This window comes from Heteronotia binoei, chromosome 2 (genome assembly GCF_032191835.1).
Source record: "Heteronotia binoei isolate CCM8104 ecotype False Entrance Well chromosome 2, APGP_CSIRO_Hbin_v1, whole genome shotgun sequence".
NCBI lineage: Eukaryota > Metazoa > Chordata > Lepidosauria > Squamata > Gekkonidae > Heteronotia > Heteronotia binoei.
Window position 1 is genome coordinate 56379886 of NC_083224.1, and position 23449 is coordinate 56403334.

The 23449-nt window shown below is 42.0% G+C and overlaps 1 protein-coding gene across 1 annotated transcript in view; it reads right to left on the bottom strand.

Annotated features, from left to right (window-relative positions):
* The window catches only part of CHD6 (chromodomain helicase DNA binding protein 6), a 128876-nt gene that overhangs the window by 32678 nt on the left and 72749 nt on the right, over positions 1–23449 (bottom strand). Inside the window, exons 7-24 of the mRNA XM_060231026.1 lie at positions 21438–21587; positions 20018–20083; positions 19459–19517; positions 18918–19035; positions 16631–16717; positions 15108–15242; positions 14287–14408; positions 13773–14016; positions 12938–13114; positions 12057–12200; positions 9813–10068; positions 9041–9251; positions 7904–8099; positions 7281–7445; positions 6942–7121; positions 5819–5929; positions 1398–1600; positions 768–967 (exon numbers count right to left, since the gene is read on the bottom strand). Coding sequence (XP_060087009.1) covers positions 768–967; positions 1398–1600; positions 5819–5929; positions 6942–7121; positions 7281–7445; positions 7904–8099; positions 9041–9251; positions 9813–10068; positions 12057–12200; positions 12938–13114; positions 13773–14016; positions 14287–14408; positions 15108–15242; positions 16631–16717; positions 18918–19035; positions 19459–19517; positions 20018–20083; positions 21438–21587 — 2824 coding nt within the window. The remainder of the gene's footprint in view (positions 1–767; positions 968–1397; positions 1601–5818; positions 5930–6941; positions 7122–7280; positions 7446–7903; positions 8100–9040; positions 9252–9812; positions 10069–12056; positions 12201–12937; positions 13115–13772; positions 14017–14286; positions 14409–15107; positions 15243–16630; positions 16718–18917; positions 19036–19458; positions 19518–20017; positions 20084–21437; positions 21588–23449) is intronic.

Consider the following 23449-nt stretch of genomic DNA (forward strand, 5'->3'; position numbering starts at 1 on the left):
ACAGAATTTTTATACTGAATTTAGCATACTGAATTCAGCTTTTTTTCCCCCCCTAGTCTTTAACTCTGACTGTAAACTTGATTGAGTACTGGTGATGCCAGATAACCTCCCTTCTAGTTTATGAAATATTGATTACTATTTCCACAGAACAGGACTTCAGTGTCCGATACAATATTTCTCCCTCCCCATTACCAGTAGTATCAATGACAAAAAAATAAGCAAATATTTGCAAATGTGTATAATTTATATGGTTTTCTTCAGGTTTTCGTCACAATTTTTAAAAAGAACACAGACTATCGTCAATTTAAAATGAAGAACATCTGTGCAGTCCTATACAGATTTACTCCTGCTGATTTCAGGATTATATTGCATATCAAGCCATCAGTCTGGGATCTCAATGTCTAACAACCACACAGAATGAAATCAGAACTCATGGAACCTATTTGCCTGAAGAAATCCTTGTGTGTGATTTTCCTGTTTATGCCTCCTGGGATGTATACATTACTCATCCTCCTCTGGGCTATCCCTTTTTTGAAGGTCCTGTCCCTTTCACAGTGCTTCCCAACAGCCTCATTTATCTATGACTGTCTGATTCTTTTTGGTTCAACTATTACTTTAACTGTGAGCACAACAAAGCTGAATTTTATGAAAGCTGATTAAAATGGCAATAGCCAAAGGCCTGGCGTGACTTTATCCATGAGGTCACAAAGAGTCGGACTCGACTGTGCGATTGAACAACAACAAAAAGCCAAAGATGTCTGTGATACCTGAATGATTCTGCAGGGCCTGATTCTGTCCATCCTTTGTGGGGGTAATCAAATCCCAGATAAAACTTTTAATCTTCTCATCCCCCTTATAATGTTTGACACAATAAACTAGGAGTGCTCGACAAATCATTTCCATGTCTTTCTCATTGAGATGCCATTTAAACCGGCCATGAGTCAAGATGTCTTTCCAGCGTCCCCAGCTTGAAAAAAACAAAAAAGATGTATCATAAATACAAGGTAGGACTCTTACATCTCTTTAGCTCTTTCATATTCTAACTTTTACCAGAATTTATCAATTAAGTCTGGCCAGATCTAAGGAACAGATGATACACAAACAGGGAAACTATGAAAGCAGAATCAACAAGGCACTGATGAAAGAGGCAGGAACACTCCCACAGAGATCTCAATTGTCAGTCCTATTCCAGCCACAGAAATGACTATTCCATCCATGAATTTTCCTCTAGAAATTTGGGCGGGGAGAGATAATATAGGTAGTGGAATTTGAGAAAGACAGAAAAGCTGTTTCAATATGAACACTGCAGAGATTGCTGAACAAGGTCTCTTCCTGACAGATTCCTAAACCTAAAGAAAGTACAACTATTCCAAGGTAAGTTTAACAACAAAACACACCCAAATATAAGCAGGTTCTTCTCCACACGGAAACATTCTGCCCGTAAGTAGCGCCGCGTTTTCTCATTGAGACGCCGTGAGCGTGTGGGCCGCTCATCAGAGTCACTGTCTAGCTCAGAAAACTCCATAAGCTCATCCTCCTCAAATGAATTGTAGTGTTTGGTCTGCTTACGGACACGGGGCCTGTCAATTACTAGGCTCTCCTGCAAATTAAAAGAAAGAGAGAGAGAATTATTCATATCTGCTCACCAAACTCCTGGGGGGTAAATGTTTCTAAATGTAAAATACTGAGTCCTGTATTCCATCAAAAGGATATACACACACACACACACACACACACGACAAAAATTGAATCTGAGACTGTCTCTCCAGATTCTTGTGTTAAGGATTCTCTACCTCATCAATGAACAGAGCTCCCACTTGCCCTATTACACCAGGAGAGGCTATTAACTTTTTTCTTTCTGTGTTCATAATTAGAACCATGTTGCGGGTAGGGTATTTGAAGAACCATCTCCACCTTTACACTACGGAACCCATCCATAAATATTCTTTTCTGAAGTCCTGTCATCTATGCCCAGCCTGCACAGGTGAGCTGGGTCACGACCAGAGGCAGGGCTTTTTCAGGGTGGCACCCTACCTTTGGAACATCCTTAACTTTTAGTAGGTTACCATTCCTTTTCACCCAGATTTTAAACTAAGATGTTGTATCTTTTAAAGCAATTTTATCATCTACTTCTGGCCTTAGAACAATTTTTGGCAAGATCATTTTTGGTTGCTCCATTTTGGTTTTATGCTCTTTTGATGCCATGGCTTATTTTTCAATGGCTTTATTTTGATTTTAATGACTATATTTCAATTTGGTTTAACTGTTTTAGTTGTTAAGCTACCTCAAGGAGGTGTCTGGAGAGATGTCATACACATTTCCCAAATAAACAGGATCTGGGATTTCAGGAATCAGCTATGAGATTATGCTCTAGAGATCTGATTGATTTGATGATCAATTTTGCGATAATTATAAGGTATTCAAATTTTACAGAGTGCTCACATTTTTTGACAAGCTATTTTTACAAAGTAGGCGTTTTCCTGCTCTAATATTACATGAAAAGTGATTTCTGAACTGCATATTGTCTATGAGTTAGATCCCACAAATTGTTCCATTAGCAGTGGAGCACTCCTCTGGAGCAGCCTTTCCTTCATGCAAAAGATTCTTCTGTGGTGGAATACATCTGTTAGATACACCCCGCTAGTATGATATGTATGCATTTAGGATTTTTTAAAAATGTATTAATTATAAGAATTCAGATTTGACCTGATTTTGAAATAATGCATTTAACTTTTCACAAAGCTAGTGTTTTTTTCTTTAAAAAGCAACCTGTCAATTTAAATTTTAAAAAGATTGCACGGACTTGAATCTATTCACAATTTATACCCACATCAAAATCTTCTGTATTTAAAAGTGTTAATTCTACATTCAGAGGGACCATCATCTGGTAATTCTATTTAAAGGTTTTTCCTGCACAAAAAATGGAGACTCTCCACATTCCTGCTTGCTTGCCACACTGATTTTTTATTCTCTCGACACACATACATAATTGTGCATGTGAACCTCAGTGTTAAAACAGGAAAACAAGAAGAAAAACTCTTTGTGGTTTGTTGCCTAGCAATTTGCCCCTCCGCTGCTATCTAAGCCTCCTTCTGCCATGGCTCCAGATTCCCTGGCTAGAATTTTAGAAAGCTGGACCCCCTAGTGTATATGCTGAGGCAAAAACTGCAAACAGAGGACCACTCCTGCCAGAAGAGGCTTGACACCAGCAAACCAAGCAAGTGGGCACAACGGATCAGCTTTGGAAGAGGAAGTCACATATGTCTGCGTTTCTTCCAGAAAGACAAGCAGCTTCACTGCTCTCCCGTTCTTGACAATGAGCAGCAACCACGTGCTTTGTTTTCAGTGATGCTGCTAACTACAAAGATTGGCCGCAATGGCTACAGCAGGTCAAGACACCTACTGCTGCTGGCTATTAGACTCTTGTATGTCAGCTTGGGGGGGGGGGAGTACAGGGGCGGGGGAAGGAACAGCTTCTTTTGCCTATTATGCCAGCAACTGCCTTATAAACAAGCACAAAAGGATCAGGCAAGACTGACTGCATCCTCCTGGGGACTCCACAGTCCTGCCTCCAGCACAGTAGAGTGCACAGGGGTGGGAGTAACTGCTGTTGATGTATGCCAATATCAGAGGAGGACAAAATCTGCAGGCTGCATTTTTCACTAGCTTTATACATAGCAAAGGATTCCCAATCTGATGAAAAGTCACAGCTCTTCCGTTTGAGATTAAAGGCACAAATTCACAACAAATTTGCTAAAAATACACAGAATAGTTTATTAATATTAAAACTATTTCTATATTATAAATAAAAACTGTAAACGCCACTATTTTTACCCCAAAGGAACGGTCAGTCAATTGTCAATGTACTAACTACTGAAAGAAATATAATATCACAAGATTCTCATAACGAAGTTTCACTCTAAAGCATGCTGTCTGCACTGGCCTCAGCTGATTTTTCACTTTGAAGCAGTGTTAGAGAAATCAGCAAATGTTTAAAAAAAAAAAGCAGATCAGTTTTTAAAGAAAAAAACCTTAATTATATATGCTTGAATTTTACATTCCCACAATGTCAGCTGATTTGATTTTACAGCACAGAGAATCTAAATTGCTAAGTGTGGGAGCTGAGGACAAATTGCATCTGGTGCTTAATTTAGAGACTGTTTTAAAATTGAAACAAGTACTGAATGATCAGCTGTTATAAAAATTCTACTAGCTTCATTCAGAATGTTAATACTAACTTCAATCACTGTGTTTGTCTTTCTATGTATCTTTTGGAAGCAGCTACATTTACTTCATTAAAAGGTTTTCTCTTGTCTTGCTGATTTTTATCAGCATTCTATACAACACTGGCCACTATTATGCAAATGTACTTAATGTGTACAAAGCATGTGTGCATTTGCCTGGTGAATGATCTTATCCTGCTGACTTATGGCCATTCTGCTGACTTACTGTGTTATTATGTTTCATTTCTATATAGTGTTTTATATTTTGCTGCAAACTATCTGGAGGATTCTATAGTGCAGGAGTCCCCAACCCCTGGGCCATGGACCAATACCAGTTCATGGCCTGTTAGTAACCAGGTTGTGAGTTGTGTAATTATTTCATCATATATTACAATGTAATAATAGAAATAAAATGCAGAATTGTATCATCCCGAAACATTCCCCTCCCCTGGTCCGTGGAAAAATTCTCTTCCATGAAACTGGTCCCTGGTGCCAAAAAGGTTGGGGGACCACTGCTATAGTAGATAGAAGGGGATATAAATGTTTTAATAAAGAAAGAAGGGAAGGAAGAAAGAGAAAGAGAAAGTTTTGAAAGACAGGATGCAACCTGCTGAATTTAAAAGAATCTTTTTAATCACAGCTCACCACCTCCTCAGTTAAGGACAGGAACAAGAATCTACAAGTTATAACTACATATTTGCGTAAATTAGTTATTCTTTTCTAGGATTTTTTAAACGCAGCACAGGAACTGGTGATATGATGTAAATGAAAGAGTGACTTAAAGATGAAAAGACATCTTAGTCCTTTCCCTCTCACTCCATTTTCTTGTTATAAGCTGCCACCCCAAAGATGCTTGTATCACTTCTGGGGGAGGGGGCGGGTTTTGACAATGGCTTACTGGCAGAGCATCTGCTTTGCATCCAGAAGGTCCCAGGTTCAATCTCTGGCATTTCTCCTCAAAAGGATCAGGTGGGTAGGTGATCTGAAAGACCTCCAACCTGATATTCTGGAGAGCCACTGCCAGCCAGAAAGTAGACAATGCTGTCCTTGACAGACCAATGATTTGAGTCACCATAAGGCGGTCATGTGGATAGACAGCACAAGGTTTTATACTACGTTCTCACTCAACTTCAGTCTCCAAGGTTGTGAACAATTAAAAATATTAAAACAGATACACATACACACACTCCACATCAAAGAAGAAGAAGAATTGCAGATTTATACCTTGCCCTTCTCTCGGAATCAGAGACTCAGAGCGGCTTACAATCTCCTATATCTTCTCCCCACACAACAGACAGCCTGTGAGGTGGGTGGGGCTGAGAGGGCTCTCACAGCAGCTGCCCTCTCAAGGACAACCTCTGCCAGAGCTATGGCTAACCCAAGGCCATTCCAGCAGGTGCAAGTGGAGGAGTGGAGAATCAAACCCAGTTCTCCCAGATAAGAGTCCACGCACTTAACCACTACACCAAACTGGCTCTCAGAAGCTAACAGAGTTTGCTGCAAACAGCTGTTTGGTGTGATAGAAGCATCAGCAGCAGCAAGACTGATGCCCACTCCACCCCCCTCCAGAGTACAGAGCAAGAAAGTAACATTACCTTTTCATTTTTTGCATCGGTATCTAGCTCTGCTATTTTTGCCCATTTCTGCCAGAAGTTGGGATCATCCAATGAAATGTCAGTTCTGTTCCCCGAAGCAACAAAGCTGGCCTGGAAGTGAAATGAAAGTTAGCAAAAGCAGGCCTCACCCAACAGTAGTAGCTGTACATTCCTTATGCAGAGCCACAGGGGCATGTCTGCACTGACATGAGAGAAATAACACCAGAATGCAGCTGTAAAACTGTTAATTAAAACTACATCTTGACCTGCAGTGACTTTCTGCTCTATAAGGTACGGTACCACATACATGAAGCCCTAGGATAACAACAGCCAATTTAGAGCCTAGCAGACATTAGGAGGAGTTCAAGGTAGGTTTTCTTGAGCAATTATACTATGCTGGGCATTACATTTAGCTGTCCTGACACACAGTTTAAAAAGGATTTGCTGACAAGCTGTTTGTTTTTTTCAAATATAGAACACATTAAAATCAAGAATAATGGAGACAAATGATTTAAAAGGTAACAAAGGTAGATAAGACCAGAACCTTCATTCCTGCTCCTTGGAAATTCTATTGGAGTGTTTCCCAGTGCTTGCAAAGTGGTTAATTGAAAAGGAAGGATCCTTGCACAGAGATTTCACTTGAATAAGAAAGGCAAGGAGCATGGCTGGAGCTTGAAGAAGTGGACATCCTTACTGGATAGAAACAATCTGAAAGAGTGCTCTGTCTAGCCAAGCAGCTCTAGTAGAAGAAAGGATAATAGTCCTCTCCTTCTTCATAACAGGTCCTCATCCCACAATCACAATTATGATTTATAACAATGTTATTCTCCTAATTCCACCATACTTCTTCAGCAGCCATCAATGGTATCGCAAAAAGAAGATGGGATTGTAGCTGCTTGAGGGATTCTGACTGAGGATGCAATGGGGCATGAAGGTAGAAGAAGCTTCATTTTTTACAAAAAGGAATCCTTCCGGGGGGGGGGGGACTGTGGAAAACTACAGCTGGAAACTTACAGGAACATATTCTGCTCATCATCCATCATCCCACACACTACTGATTAATAAACAATATTTCTCACTTTGTGGGCCTAACTGGTTTCCACCCCAGTGAGAGCAAACTAACCTTGGAGAATGTAGAGCCCTTCCCCTCAGTCTGAATAGTGATTGTCTGGGTTCTCCGTTGCAGGATTTGATCAATATCTTCCTCACAGAATTTGGAACCTTCATCTTCCTCATCCATTAGTGCCCCATAAGCTCCCTTTCGCAACAAATCTTCAACCTCCATCTTAGAGAGCTGCTGAACCTACCAGAGACAAAAGAGTGAGCCCTGAAATTCATTTTAGGACAGGAAAAAAAGCAGGAACTCTGGCAATTTCTACAAGCCAGCAACCAAAGAAATTTTAGAGAGGAACAAAAGAAAGCCACAGGGCCTGAGCTCCTGGGCACTATGAGGCTCCCTTACCCCATTGTTGCCACCTTTACGGTTGATGTCCTGTAGCACTGCTTTGTCCAAACCCAGTTTCAAGCTGGCCTTGTCAAACATCTCTCGCTCATAAGAATTCCTAGTGATGAGGCGATAAACCTTCACTGCCTTGCTTTGCCCTATCCGGTGGCAGCGAGCCTGAGCCTGTAAGAGAAAATACAAATACCACTTGAAGCAGAGCTGGCAGAAGAAGGGGAGACCATGCTTCCACCAAGGAGAGCACTCCCCATCTCACACCACTGCCAAACCCTAAAAGCCCCCGACCCCGGATTCATTATAGCTGAAATCAGCTAATGAAGGGCTTCTGATTTAGAAGAGATTGATATAAAAGATGTCAACATGAAAATACTTTAGAGTTTCTTTTTGCCAAAGAACATAATAAAAGCAAGTGAATTTACAGATAAAGCTAGAATAGATAATTATGGTGAAAGTGTTTGCTGCTGTAGATGCAGTGCAGGAACATTGTTGCCTTGAGAACCTGGATTCAAACCTTCCAATTATACTTCATATAACCTGCACTCCCCAGAACAGCACTATGTGTCGGCACTGGCTAGCCCTTTCACCCACATGGTCTCATTCCAGGGCTTTCTGGTGGTCTATACCTGCAGGTCGTTCTGGGGATTCCAATCTGAGTCAAAGATGATGCAAGTGTCAGCAGCAGTGAGATTGATGCCCAGCCCCCCTGCCCGAGTACAGAGCAGGAAGACAAAGCGGTCTGAATCTGGCTTGCAGAAGCGGTCAATGGCAGCTTGGCGTAAATTCCCACGCACTCGTCCATCAATGCGCTCATATGTGTATCTGTATAAAGAGATGGACATGGGTTGCTTTGGGAACAACAGAAAGGAAATCACAACCAGAGATCATGGATTTTCAGCTTCCAATTGCATATGAAGAAAAAGCATGTATGTTAGGATAATACATCCGATAATACATTACGATAATACATCAGATAATACTACAGTCACTGTACACTAGGATAGAATTGGGCATAAGGTAACTATCCCCGTTTTAAATCTCAAACCCACAATGAACCCACTGTTTAATGAGATTGCATGCTCGTGTGGAAGCCTCATTAATAGGGTGGTTCAAAAGATTGAGAGGGGAAGGCAATGGCAAACCACTCTGTAAAAAGTCTGCCGTGAAAACATTGTGAAAGCAACGTCACCCCAGAGTCGGAAACGACTGGTGCTTGCACAGGGGACCTTTCCTTTTTTAAGGATTGAGATAATGTACATGACATCTTTTGAGCATGTGCAAAAAGTATAATAGTTCAAAGATATGCACAAGAACCAGGAGACGTCCTCATACCAACAAATGTTTCTGGTATCCCAAGAAAGCACTCCTTGATGGTCTAATAAGAGTTTGGTAACAGTGGCTCCACTCAAGTCAGTTCCCTACAGGTCTCTTCTGTCCCCAGCTCCCCACTTTTCTTAGCGGTATAAACTTTGGAAAATCGCCAAGCATTGGCACCATTTCCAACAACACATTCCAGAAGAATTAGCACAGAACAGCAATCCTGCTTTGTTTTGTTTTTCTAACAAACAGAAAGAGCGCTTGCACAGTGGATGAGGAGGAAACATCATAGATGGCGCAGAAGAAACTGTGTTTGTGTATGATGCACTCACACACACACAAACCCAGACGACAAGAAAACAGACTGTCAGCTAAGCATGCTCTTGAAAGATGACATTGATTTGGGTGATGCTTTCTGTGGGGAAAATTTCTTGGGCTGTACTGACCGTCTTTGGATGAGATAATCCTCCAGGATATCAAGACAGCGCACCATCTGGGAGAAGATCAGCACCTTGTGCCCGCCTGCAATCAGCTTTGGTAACAGCTTATCAATCAGGACCAGCTTGCCTGCTGCCTGGATCATTGCCTGCAACTGGAAGTCAGGAGCATCTGGGCTGTGTGTTTTACGAAAATCCTCTAGAATCTTCTCTTCTGCCCCTAGAGCACAGTAGAGAAAAGCACGGGAGTGAAATCACCAGAAGCCCAATTTGTATAACAAACCGGAAGAAGAGCTAGAGACCATTCCAAAATTCTTTGGTGCACACATACCCATATCCATTCCACCCCTCAGTCATATACAGTTGGCCCTACTGGCAATCATAATTCTGGAAAGGAAAGCCATGTTAGTCTTTTGCAGTAAAAGCAAACAGGAATCTTTTGGCATCTTGACAACTAACAAAACCTAATCCACAAAAGCTTATATCAGAATTTTTTAAAAAATTAGGCATTAAAGGTACCATAAGACACCCATTTATTTTTTTCTGTGCCAACCTTGTCCTTAACTATGTGTTGGATCACCAGTTATAAACACTAAAGAGGGCACCTCATTTGTGCAAAGGGAGCAGCTGCACATTCAAAGGAAGACCCCACTCCTCTACTAAAAGGAAGATAAAGAAATCCCTCCACTGAGGAAAGCCCCACCTCCCTAAATGATTGATAAAGAAGGAACTGCAGTGGCTCTCACTTTCCCCATCATAAGACTCCAGCCCTACTCCTTACCATTGATGAGGTAGGGGTGGTTGCAGCACTTGCGCAGCTCCATCATGGTGTTGATGAGGTTGGGCATGTTGTGCTGGTTAGCACCCTTGGATAAGAAGGTGAAATTCTTCTCTAGGATAGCCCGATAATATTTCTTCTGGATGTTGGTCAGCTCTACCTCAATGATAGTCTCTTGTTTGGGTGCCAAATTCTTTTCCACATCATCTTTCAACCGTCGCAGCATCATAGGTTTCAGGAGGGACTGGAGTTTCTTAACCTGTTAGGATGAAAAGAAAGACTGCCCATAACATTGCTTATGATCTCAGCCCAGATAAGCAGAGACTGGGACGTCACGCAGAAAAGTTCTCAGTAATGCCAAGTGCATGTTGTTGACATTTGGAATTTATCTGTGCCCCAGGCCTGCAAATTGTAAGGACAAAATCATTTTACTGATCTCCCCTGCCCCATTCTGCCAGTGTCAGGCAGGAAAAGCCATGTGCATGTGAATGTAGCTTAAACATGCAAAGATACCTGTGGCTAGAAGTGTAATCTGTGTGTGCAGAAGGTAAGCAGAGACTATGTACTTACATAAGACGTATTATATATATTTCCAAACACAGATGAGATGCAATAAAATAGCATAAGATATACCTCAGAATTATGTACCCAAGATATGCTGGATGCTCATAAGGTGCATCATGTTAACTTATGTGTTCTGAGGCAGGCTGCAGCTCTTTTACACTAACGATGAAAAGGAGCACTCTCTGGGTGTGCAAAGTACACAGATGTACTTTGATGGGGCATGCTCTATTTAAAACTCTATTTATGGGGCGTGCTCTATTTATAGGAAGCAGAGAGTGAGTATAAATGGACAGTCTTCGTAGCGGAGGACGGTAAGCAGTGGGGTGCCGCAGGGCTCGGTACTGGGTCCCATGCTCTTTTAACTTGTTCATAAATGATTTAGAGTTGGGAGTGAGCAGTGAAGTGGCCAAGTTTGTGGATGACACTAAATTGTTCAGGGTGGTGAGAACCAGAGAGGATTGTGAGGAACTCCAAAGGGATCTGTTGAGGCTGGGTGAGTGGGCGTCAATGTGGCAGATGCGGTTCAATGTGGCCAAGTGCAAAGTAATGCACATTGGGGTCAAGAATCCCAGCTACAAATACAAGTTGATGGGGTGTGAACTGGCAGAGACTGACCAAGAGAAAGATCTTGGGGTCGTGGTAGATAACTCACTGAAAATGTCAAGACAGTGTGCGTTTGCAATAAAAAAGGCCAACACCATGCTGGGAATTATTAGGAAGGGAATTGAAAACAAATCAGCCAGTATCATAATGCCCCTGTATAAATCGATGGTGCAGTCTCATTTGGAGTACTGTGTGCAGTTCTGGTTGCCGCACCTCAAAAAGGATATTATAGCATTGGAGAAAGTTCAGTAAAGGGCAACTAGAATGATTAAAGGGCTGGAACACTTTCCCTATGAAGAAAGGTTGAAATGCTTGGGACTCTTTAGCTTGGAGAAACGTCGACTGCGGGATGACATGATAGAGGTTTACAAGATAATGCATGGGATGGAGAAAGTAGAGAAAGAGGTACTTTTCTCCCTTTCTCACAATACAAGAACTCGTGGGCATTCGATGAAATTACTGAGCAGACAGGTTAAAACGGATAAAAGGAAGTACTTCTTCACCCAAAGGGTGATTAAACATGTGGAATTCACTGCCACAGGAAGTGGTGGCAGCCGCAAGCATAGACACCTTCAAGAGGGGGTTAGATAAAAATATGGAGCAGAGGTCCATCAGTGCCTATTAGTCACAGTGTGTATGTGTGTGTATATATAATTATATATATATAATTTTTTTTTTGGCCACTGTGTGACACAGAGTGTTGGACTGGATGGGCCATTGGCCTGATCTAACATGGCTTCTCTTATGTTCTTATATTCTTAAAACCATGTTATGTATTATTTACTTCATTTATAGCCTGTCTTCCTTGCAGATCACAGTGTAAAACAGTGCAATCAAATAGCACGAGACACTGAATAAACAGGGCAACAGGACTAGAATCACAAAAATTAGAAACAATGCAAAAAAATAACTTGTTCACAGTTTTGCTTGTTCATAGAATACCTACTTCGTACAGGGACCTAACTGCTCAAGCACTTATCAGCTCCACTCAGCTAGCACAGGAGGTGATTCCTAGTATTGAACACAGTCCCCATCCTTGTCATTAGCAGAGAATTAACTCTGCAAAATCATTTTGTTTACCTGCTCCTCTGTCTTGAGGTCTCCAAACTCCTCCAGGAAGGCAGTCTCAGATGGGAACTGCTGTGGCTCCAGGAAGTTGAGTAGGCTGAAGAGTTCCTCCACAGAGTTCTGCAAAGGTGTCCCAGTCAGCAGCACTTTGTGTTCCTGTTCACCATACAAAGAAAAATCAGGGCAGTTGCTCAAGTGATATAATGGAATGGGTGCTACTCCCGCATTGTACGCTGGAAATGATTTCACTTCTGAGACTGAGGCAGCTGACTCAAGACAGTCTGCAAGGCAGATCATCCACCATTATATCTCAGAGAAAAGAGCTTTTAACAGGTTCTCACATCATCTCAGTGCAGCACCTGTTCTGTCCAAGCCACTGCCATTTAAGGAACAGTCAAACATGCTTTACCAAGCCAAATGTCTGTGAGCCATTCTCCTACTGGAAATCTCTTTCAAGAAATGGAACCATGTAAATGGAACCATGAGTAGCCACAGGAATTGACCTATAGGAGTTGACTGATAGAAATGCTGCAGTGCCACATTTCAAAACCAGCGTAGAGAAAAGCTGTGCTGTGTTTGCCTCTAGCATGCATGAAAAGAAAGCACTACACAACTAGCAGGCATCTGTAAGATCATCTGCCCTCCGGTGTCCTCTCAGAGCTACACAATGATGAAGAACAGCTCTTTATGGAACATCACAAATCTCAGGGCATGTGCTGCACTACACCAGCCCATGGCAGTGTATGGGTACAGGCCACACCACAGCACCAGCTATACATGTATGTAGTACCTCTCAGGTACATGCCAACTGCCATCCTTCATACATCCCTGCCATCCACACAGATGTGAATCCTACAGCAATCAGAAGAGCAGCATGATCAGAACTTTCTCACCAAAGACATCAGCTTCAGTCCTTCCAGCAACTTGCAGTTCCTGTTTTTAAGCCGATGGGCCTCATCGATGACCACACAGCGCCACTGGATTTTCTTCAGCTCAGGGCAGTCAGCAAGGATCATCTCAAAGGTAGTGATGACCACATGGAACTTAAAGAGCCCATGAAGAGGGCTGCCCTAAAGACAAGCAAAACAAGAGGCAGGTGTTTACTCTCTAGAGCAACAGTGAGGATTAGCCTATGAAGTTCTTAGTCAAACATCAGAGCAAAGTGCCTGGAGTTCACAAGCACCACTCTCAGCACAGCAAAAGGAGATTGCAGCAATTTCTGCCTCAAGCAGGGAATGCACTGCTGTATTACTAACTAGCTGTTGCCTGTTGTCCTACTGACAGGGTCACATGAAGATAGACAGCAGTTGCTTACACCTAGAATTCCATCATTTACATGAAAGCCACTAGGTATATCAATAAATGCAGAACAAAGGTGAGGTGGGAGAACTAAATGTAAACCAGCAGCTGGTGACTGGAGGAGGGGATCATCAATCTTCACCAGGTAAGTTTCTCCTCATTCTCAGCTTTCTAGGATACAGTAAAATAGTAAATTAAAGCCTGATGTGAAGATTACTAAGCTAGCTACAGCATTCACAGAGGCACCAAGGTCTCTGTTTCATGCAAACCAGTGTTCCATCCTAGCCATAGGGACTAGATTCTCAAAGCTTTGGGCAAATGACAATCTCCACCCACACACCCTGAAACATTCTGCAAACCACATTTCCGCTGAAAGTAAGCAGTCAGAAGCAAGGACTCTGTTACCTATGATTTGGAAGAATTACATACCTGTGCATCACGGTACACCATCTCATATTGCTGGATCATCTGGCGGCTAATTTGGCTGCCATGGTACACAATGGCATTCATCTCAGTCCATGTGCGGAACTCCCGCTCCCAATTTGTGATGGTTGAAAGTGGAGCAATGATGAGGAATGGACCCTGAAGACCCATCAGGAAAATCTCATGAAGAAATGTAATTGACTGAATTGTCTTCCCAAGACCCATTTCATCAGCTAGGATGCAGTTCTTCCTATAGAATGAACACAAGCAGTCATTACAAACCCGAGGAAGTCCACCTCTAGACAAGAACTCCCACACACTATTCCTGGCTCTAACACTGACACAACACATCCCCCGGACAAGTCTTTTTTCTTATTGGCTCCCCTCCCATCTCCTTTGAAACTCATATTCTAAGGGTTCAACTACAATACATCTGGAATCTACCTCACTGCCTCAAGATTAGGTGTTCGTACTACTGATGACATCCACTCAGACTGACTCACTGCCATCCACAACCTACCTGTTGTACCAATTAAACAGCAGCCAGTTCATTCCCTCCAGCTGATACTCCCGTAACTGGTTGTTGTTTTTATAATCTCGAGACTTCCCCAACTTTTGCCAGGACTCAGAGGCAGGACGTTCCTACAAAAAGATAACCAAAAAGTAGAGTGACCAGTGCAAGGACCAAACTTCTCTCTATCAAAAGGACTAAAGTATATGTGAAAGAAAAACCCATCCACCAATTCTCCCAGCTGGGATATGTGTATTGCTCCTCTGGCATAAACACATCCCCATACAAGTTCTCAGCCTGCATTATTTTGTATATCAACTTTTTGAGAAAAAGGAAAAAAAACAGAAAGGGGCAAAACCAGAAGCAGGCTGATAGGACAGCAAAGGTCTGGAATTCAGACTCTCATTCAAAGAGGGTATAGTTCTACTCATCAAAGCAGTCCTGTGGTTTGTGCTGTAGAAGATACTCAGAAGCACCCTAACCAGAGCCTGCAGCACAACAAATATGAAAAGGCCACCATAAATCCAACTACACAATGTCTGTGACTAGCTAATAGTAACACCACATGAATAGCCAAGGCCAGACAGCAGGTACTATATGAAAGATCTGGATAAAAACAGGAAAAACCTTAGTAACTGAGAAAGTTATTGATCAGAGCTGAGTAGCTTCAGCAAAGATTAACAAGAGAAAGAACACAGCAGGAGCACCACCATGAGAAAGACTGCCAATTATTAGCAGCACCAAATACTATTACCTTTAATTGCACCTGTTCAGCACTACCAGCATTTTTCCTAAATGAATGATCAGTTCATTCACAAATAATTTCTTACCAAAGGTTTGATCTCTGGTGGGATTTGTAGAGATTCAAACTCTTTTATCTTCCCTGGATCAACATCTTCTTCCAGCTCCCAAGTGCTTTCCTCATAAGGCAATGAGCACCACTTTACCAGGTAGTGAGTCACCTCCTGCAACCAAGGGGGGGAAAAGATGCACTGAGTATTCAGAAATAAAGTAACAAACAGCAAGTGACTAAACTCCTTGGAAAATCCTACTGTACGTAAGCCAAGAAACACTGTAAAGCTACACAAGTTCATTTATTGACGTCTCAAAAGAAAAAATTAGGATCCCTAACAGGAAAGGATTGGGCGAGCAGCCTTGCCTCAAAATTAACAGAAGCTGTGTGCAACAGCGTAAATACTAACCAACACAACATAAAGCTTGCTGTCACAAAAAGCTACTGGAGCAGAGGAGGGGATTTGCTTAAGCAAACACAAACCTTAACTCAGAGGGGAAGAAAGTAGAGCTATCCAGTGCCTGCTGGCTATGGGATTAACGCAAAGAATACCAGACTTGAAGGAATTTGCTTTATTGCAGCAAGCTGCATCTTAGCTTCATAAGGAGAAATGTATGCATGGGATCATGGTATGCACTCTTGATTAAAATATGTAATACACACCAGTGAACTATGGGGGCTGTAGAAGAAAACAAAGCAGGCCATGCACGATTAAAGTGTGCCACCCCAGCCAGTTGAAAAATAGATATCTCTGGGCATGTGTGTACCTTCTCCTGGTAGCACTTCAACAGGGAGAAGAGGCAGGGAGGTAATTTTCACTGTAAAAGGAATAACGAGGACCTTACACTGACACCATAGTGACCCTTTTGCAGCAGCACATTCACACTTTTAATTGTATGGAACTGCCACTCAGATCCCTCACACTGGTTCCAACGTGGGGCTACAATGCTATGTAGATCTCCTAGAATACCATGAATCTGCTTTAAAAGAAATCTGTATTTATTTGCTGATTTTGAGGGTAAGTGAAAATGTGCATAATTGTTGCACTGAAAATATATATGGGTGTATTTCTGATGTGTATAAACAAATTAAAGAAATTTCCTGAGCTCTGAGCACATAAGAGGCCATGCACAACGTATAGCTCTCAAGCTTCTTTTTATTTAATCCTGCACTTTATATATCCCCCTGTAGGACTTGATATCTCAATCAGAGTACATGCAAACATCATGCATAAACCACAAGGCAACCAGTACTTCTATGTTAATAGGAGAATAAATGTGCCCTGCAAGAACTTGGAGCGTGTCTCAGACAAACCTTGCATTTTACTTTTTATTTCTGGGACTGAACTTGCTGAGTCACCTGGGTAAAACTACTCAAACTTCTGCAAATAATGATGCTGTAACAACCTTGGATACTCTCAAATAGATGGTGGCAAAGCCTTCTACTACGGCATGTTGCTAAGAAGCTCCTTCTGCATCCTATCTTACAGTCAGACACAAAACTAAAGAGACCCAGAAGCTGTAAGCTGCAAACAGTAATCATGCTGACAGTAGCATCTACCTCCCCAGTATCGGTGTCTTTTGTGTGAGCCACCTCCAAGATTCTATCGACCTCCACATAGTCTGGGTTAAACAGGTCTTCATCAGGCTAAAAGAACAGGGAATAAAATAACAGAGATACAGAGATAAAACTAGACCAGACATTGGAAGGATAAAAAGAGCCCCTTTGTCTGCCATTATGCAGAACCCTGTCAAATGATCACAGCACAAGAAATCAAATGAAGAAAGCCACTGCAGCATCCCTTTTATGTATACAGGAAACAGCTGAAACTGAGCAAGGGCTGACGGTTCAGCAACACTTGGGCTGTCCACTAACTTGTTTGCATAATTACCTATGCCACAAGAAAAATCTTTCTAGCAACCTCTCCCACAGTAGGAACAAAGGCTCTGGCAGGGCTTTCTCCTTACACATCTCAGCAACTGACTCAGGGGCCTACTCATGCAGCAGAATGAAGTGGAAATGAGTCAGCAAAGTTTCGAGGTGGAAAAATGAGTGCTGCCAGTTCAGACTGAAGATGGTGAATAAATTTTTCAATGCTCCCCTATGTGAAAAACTCCCTGCAAATAGAAGAGTATAAAACAAGGAAGAAAGCTTAGAACATCTGTGACTGATAAGGGTTTTTTCCTTTGTTTTGACTTGCAGTTTTTCAAAATTAAAAAATGACACCTGCCCCCCAAAGTGGTACAGTTCACTCTACCACCTCAGATAACCATCACCTCATTTTCTGCTTCATGAATGAATGACCTCAGAAGCACACCAAGAAGTGTACTGTATAGAAGGATAAAGGCAGAGTTATGACTAAGTTCTTTTGCTAGCAATTAACAGTCTTTTGATTGCTGAATGAACAGACGAAATATGTAAACTAAAAAAGTTCCTTGGATTCAGGGTTATGCTTGGTGTCAAAGGGAAACCATCAGAGGCCAGACTGAAGCACCAGGCTACCAGTTTCCTATCTCTACAATTACATGCCCAATACCACCATGTAAAGCTGTGGTATCCATCTAAGAAAACAGTATTTTCTCACACAAAGGATCACATTCACAAATCAATGCCACAGATTTGGGAATGTGCAAGATGCCATCAAGCAAAACTCATATCCCTACTATGATAGAGATGTCTCTATCACCTTGGCCTCCCCTGCCCACAGCAAGCTATCCCACTGATCTCCAAAAGGAGGTATATTGGACTGTTCTGAGCAATGTATGTTTTTTGCTATCATCTTGTATTATTTAATTGATTTTAATTATCTACTTATTGTATTTTATTTATGTTGTTAGCTGCCCTCAGCCCACCATTTGAAGGGCAAAATATATGCAATAAATAAATATGTATTTTTCATCAAAATGGGCAACCATTACACCATATCCTTCCCAGGCTATGAATAAACTGACAGTTTTATAAATGATGCTGGGGAAGCAACTCCAAAGCTCTAGGCTGTCAGCAGCCATCCGTCCTTTCTTGCGTTTTCTCTCACTCTCTGCTTCAGGTCCTAATAGTACGGAAGTAAGAAGGAAAAATGCAGAAGTATGTTTGCCTAACACAGCAGAGTCCCTCTAAAACTGCACATGTTCTGGCATGGAATGCCACAGATACTAGAGGGAACTGGCTCTCTTGCTAAAAATGAGGTCCTATCCTCCAAGCATCCTAGCAAGAAAGCCAATCTTTTTCTGGCAGCCATAGCCTTCCATTCCAGAATATGGGAGATTTGAAGAGACTATGCTGTGTTAAGCAATCATATCTCCACAGTCTTCCCTGCATTACTAACAGAGAAGCAGCTGCTCATCGTAGACATTGGGGAATAATGTGCCACTTTCCACCAGAAACATTTCACACTTGCACCAAGAACCTTTTTAGACAAAGCGATGAAAATTCCCAGGATTTACAACCACAGTTAGAAAGCAATTTCAGTTTCATAGTACCCTGATTTACACCCACCAGGGATGCATGAGGAAAGCCACAAGTAACAAGCCTAGCAGCAGAATAATAAATTCTGTCAAATGTCTTTCATATTGAGTGGGACCAATAGATGAAGCTCCTGCACAACTATGCATGCAGGTATGTAGCTGAACAAATCCGATCATACCCAAAGCCATCTGTATGGCAGCTGGCCACATTTCTACTTCAGGGAACCTTGGTATTCTCTCTCCCTCCCTCCCATACCTGCACGCTGCTTGGAAATCTGACACTTGAAAAGGCCTTGCCAGGTACTGCAGCCCTGACAAAGTGATGCATCACATATTCTGAGAAGGGAAAATGTCAAGACAAGCCTGTCAGCTCCACTGCTCACCTCAGTAAAAATGTGCTTCATCTGTGCCTGCTTGTTGCGGAAACGCTTTATCTTCTGGGAGATACGTGGATCCTTCTCCAGTTCCTCCATTGTGGCCCATTTACAATGCAAGTAAGAACTGCAAACAGAGAACACAATTTAAGACATTAAGAAACCGTACAACAACCCCCAGCAACAAACAGGGCATCCTTAACATTAGGATCTTAAAAGACATAACCAGAAACCAAGTGAACAAGTAGAAGAGCACCCAGTGGCTGGCAGGCAGAACCCGCAGGCAGCTGTCTACTGTCATATCTAAAAAAGATGACTTAGGAGGGTGGACCTGCTAATAAAGAAGGGGGCTGCAAGCACCAGACTTTCCACACAAGGGGATGACAAAGCAGGGATAAAAAGCCAATTTCTGAAGCAAAAAACAATTTGTTCCCTATCAAGAGAAGGTGCATGAGATTGGGACATTGCATGCAATTGTCAGGGTGTTCTTTGCAGTCAGTGTACAATGAATGGTAGCATGTCGGAGAGAAAATTCACACACTATACGTACAAATTACGGTATTTTACGTAGAACTCCTCCTGTTCATAAGTTGGTCCTCCAGGGTGAGTCTGGAACAATATAAAATGTTCAGTAAGCATCATTTAAAGGAGGACAGGACAGATGCAAGGACCTCATTGCACAGCTAATGCAATTTCACATGGAGTGAGAACTAATCTCACTTAGCAGAATGAGAGAAGCACAAGACAGCAGATTCCTCAAGCACCTTCCTGAATAGAAAGAGGCAGGAACAATTCTGGGAGCTAGTTGCGCAAAACAGCAGAAGTGCCTAAGTAAGAAACCTATACAGGGATGACAGCAAATGACATACTCATCTCCAGCAGGCAGTGCAGTTTCAAGATTTTCAGTAATCCTGCACAGCAGGAAGGGGCATGGGTTCCCCACCCCCCCGCCATCAACTGCTGCAGGAGGAAAGTACATAGCTCATGAGCGTTCTGCTGCTGACAGAGTTTACATGGTACAGTCAATAGACAAAACTCAACCAAGAACAAAGAGAGAGAAAGCCTTAGACTGGGGCCAATTAGGGTCTCTAGGACAAAATGCCACTTGCCTCTTTCTGCACCATTCTGGAGACAAGAATTTTCTCGATGATGTTGGCATCATCCTCAGGAGGCTCCTATGGGTCCAAACAGGTGGAAGAGAATTTAGCAATATCAGCATCCAGAGTTACCAAGCAGAAATATTAAAAGGGGCAAAGTTAACATCTCAAACCCTGAGATCCCATCTGAGACTTCCCCTGGAGTTGTCAGAGTGGGGAAAGCCCTAGATCAATCCTAGCCTGTGACTTTACTGAACCTTGTTGGGAAAAGAACACAGGACTGCCAACATTCTAGTCCTACTGCCTTGAAGGCAGGGCCAAAAAACTAGGGCCAAGAGGGAGAAACCCCTCCCCTTGCAGGAATTGGACAACAGTTTTGGTGACCCTGACAGCCCAGAGGGAGAAGTTTTTCCCACTGGTCAAGACTGACCCACCCCAGGACCACTGAAGAACTATAAACCATGCATGATTTCATATACCAGTTCCAACCACACTGTTTCAAACACCATGTTTGTCAGTCATGCATTACCTTTTTTTTTTACACTTAAAAATGTAATATGTTAGCTCCAATTGACCACATTACTGGAAACCCAGTGAACTGATGGACTGAACCACCAACCCAAACCCAGACCTAAATCCAGATTGAATTAGGTTGAGATAATCTGTCTTCTCCAAGACTTCATAAAGCTGCATAGCCACCATCCCATTTAAGCACCTTGACCAAGAATGGAATGTTGGCCACCATGTGATAATTTACCTAAGTTATTCTAGTCCAGGGATTCATTCTTCAAAGGGTGTCTAATATACCTCTTTCAAAACCAGACAATACCCTTCCTTGGAGGAAAAGCTAAGCAGTTGTGTAAGGGAATATTTTTTTCTCACACACTAACAGCAGAACATGCTTTATGCATCTCACAACATGAACTCTGACTCACAACATTTATGCTGGTATGAATGTTGTTAGTCTTTAAAGTGTCACTGGACTTTCACTTAATTTTGCTGCAATAGTCCAACAAATCGACCAGTATTGACTTCAATACATTTAGACTAGAATAAGCCTAACATTGTGATGTAATTCATTCTAATACTCTCTTAAACAAATATATACACACTTAGGGTGGCTGAAAAATAAAAGGGAAAGTTATCCCTGCATCTCCATGACATACTGACCACAACCCAGGAAAATCTTTCCTTCGAAACTACAGTGGGATAAGGTCACTTACTTATGTTCAGCTAACAAACCTCTATTCAATGCTTCAACCACAGGTCCAGCAATATACACAACTCTTCCTCAAACCTAGTACAAATACTGAAACACACACACACACATCACATCACATCGCTACTGCGTTAGTCCTTCATTTCAGTAAATGATCTCTCACAACAGAAACACGATAAGGCAAACCTTGTTCTCCCAAGGGACCATCCCTACCTCTGCTTGCCAGGCCAAGGTAGAAGCAGAGAGTGCAGAAGCCCGGCCAGCTCCCAGCACAGCTATTGTTTCTCCATCATCATCCACCACCTTGAAATCCAGGTCTTCATTGTACTTCCTGCGCTTCACTTGGCGTCCAGAGCGGCGCTTCTGCACATACCACAAATAAACTCAGATTATATCCTAGACGTAAAGCCAACCAGGCAATGACCAGGACAGGTCACAGGGCAGCGAATGCAAGTAACTCTAGGGGCACATCCCAGTGAATACTAAATATGTAATTCCTTCCCATTCTTCCATTTACCGCAAGTAGTATCACTGTGATTTTATACTCTACCTGTTCTAGCATTCCTTTTCATCTGGCTCTCCCTAAGAGGTTGGAGGTGAAAAGAAACAAATAGCTATCTAAAAATTGTGTCCCCACTCTGTCTGAATTAGAAATGTAGAATGGAAATCAGAGCCGGATTAACAATTAGGCCAAGTAGGCACTGGCCTATGGGCCCCCACACCTTTAGGGGCTGAAGGCCGACTTTTCCTCCTGGTTTCCCCCCTGCTTGCAGCCCTAGGAAGCCTGCACGTGCAGCCAGCACCTGAGCCGCTCTTTGTCTGATTTGCATGGTGAGGCTGCTGCTAGCATTGTTGCCAAGTTTGCCTCTCTCTGCCTCTCCCCTGCAGCTCTTGAGAAAGTGCCTGCAGGCTGCAGCAGGGGCCACAGGCGGTAGGACGGGCGCTCCAACTCTGAGATAATTTGCAAGGGCCTCCCAAGATTTTGACTGCCTAGGGGCTTCCACAGGGTTTAATCCGGGACTGATGAAAATGTATATAAACATATATTTAAGGAGACTGCTGTATGTACAGCACTGCTCACCCAGAAGATAATTTCCCACCTTTTTTGGAACTGCCTCTGAGAAACCCACCAATCTCTTCACTCTACAGACATTCTCTAAACATACTCTTTGCTTCCTTGTTCTCCTTGCACATTTCTTTTATCTTGCAGTCCCAGAACCCTCCCTTCAGCATTCCTCATCTCCCCTCTCCAATGCCAGTGCCGCTGAAAATGCTTTTAGTTACTGAATTCTACTGAAGACCTAATGTTTATAGCACCATATTGTTAACGTTAATTTTAATAATCTGTAATTGTTTTAACCATGATTTTATAAGTATAACTGATGTATAATGTATGTTATGTTGTGAGCCGCCCTGAGCCTGCCTCGGCGGGGAGGGCGGGATAGAAATAAAAAATTATTATTATTATTATTATTATTATTATTATTATTATTATTATTATTATTATTATTATTATTATTATTATTATTATTATTATTATTATTATTATTATTGCCCTGGAATCTGCCCAGGTAATGAGTGCATTTGGGAGCTGATTCATATACACATGTCCGGAATTTGCCTCCTTGTTACATCATTATTCAGCATTTGACAATTTGAAGCTGAATTTGTGAATTGGCATAAGGCCATTTTGGAGTTTCTGTTATGTTTTTTAATCCACAATGGCTCTAACACAGGGGTGCCAAACTCATTTGTTAGAAGACCTAGATCTGACACAAATGGGACTTTGTGGGGCCAGGCCATGTATGTCATAAAATGTAATGTGAGGTAACGGAGATATGAACTTTATATAAGGATACAGACAAACACAATTAAAGATATTATTTTTTAACTTAAAATACAAATATGCTTAAAATTCGGACAATATTTTATTTAAAATGGAAAGATGGGAGAATAGTGGGATTTGGCAATGCAATTTTTAATAATAATAATAAATTTTTATTTATACCCCGCCCTCCCCGCCGAAGCAATTTTTAAAATAAAACATCAAGAAAAAGCACAAGGATCACAGAAGAAACTAAAAATATAAAATGCTCCGAGCCTGGGGAAACAATGAAATGGCATTGCAAGCTTCTCTCCCCCCACCCCCAGGTATACTCAGACTGGCAATTGCTCTCCAGTGTAATATCCCTCAAGTTAGAGTATTCACTAGGTCAGGTCAATTC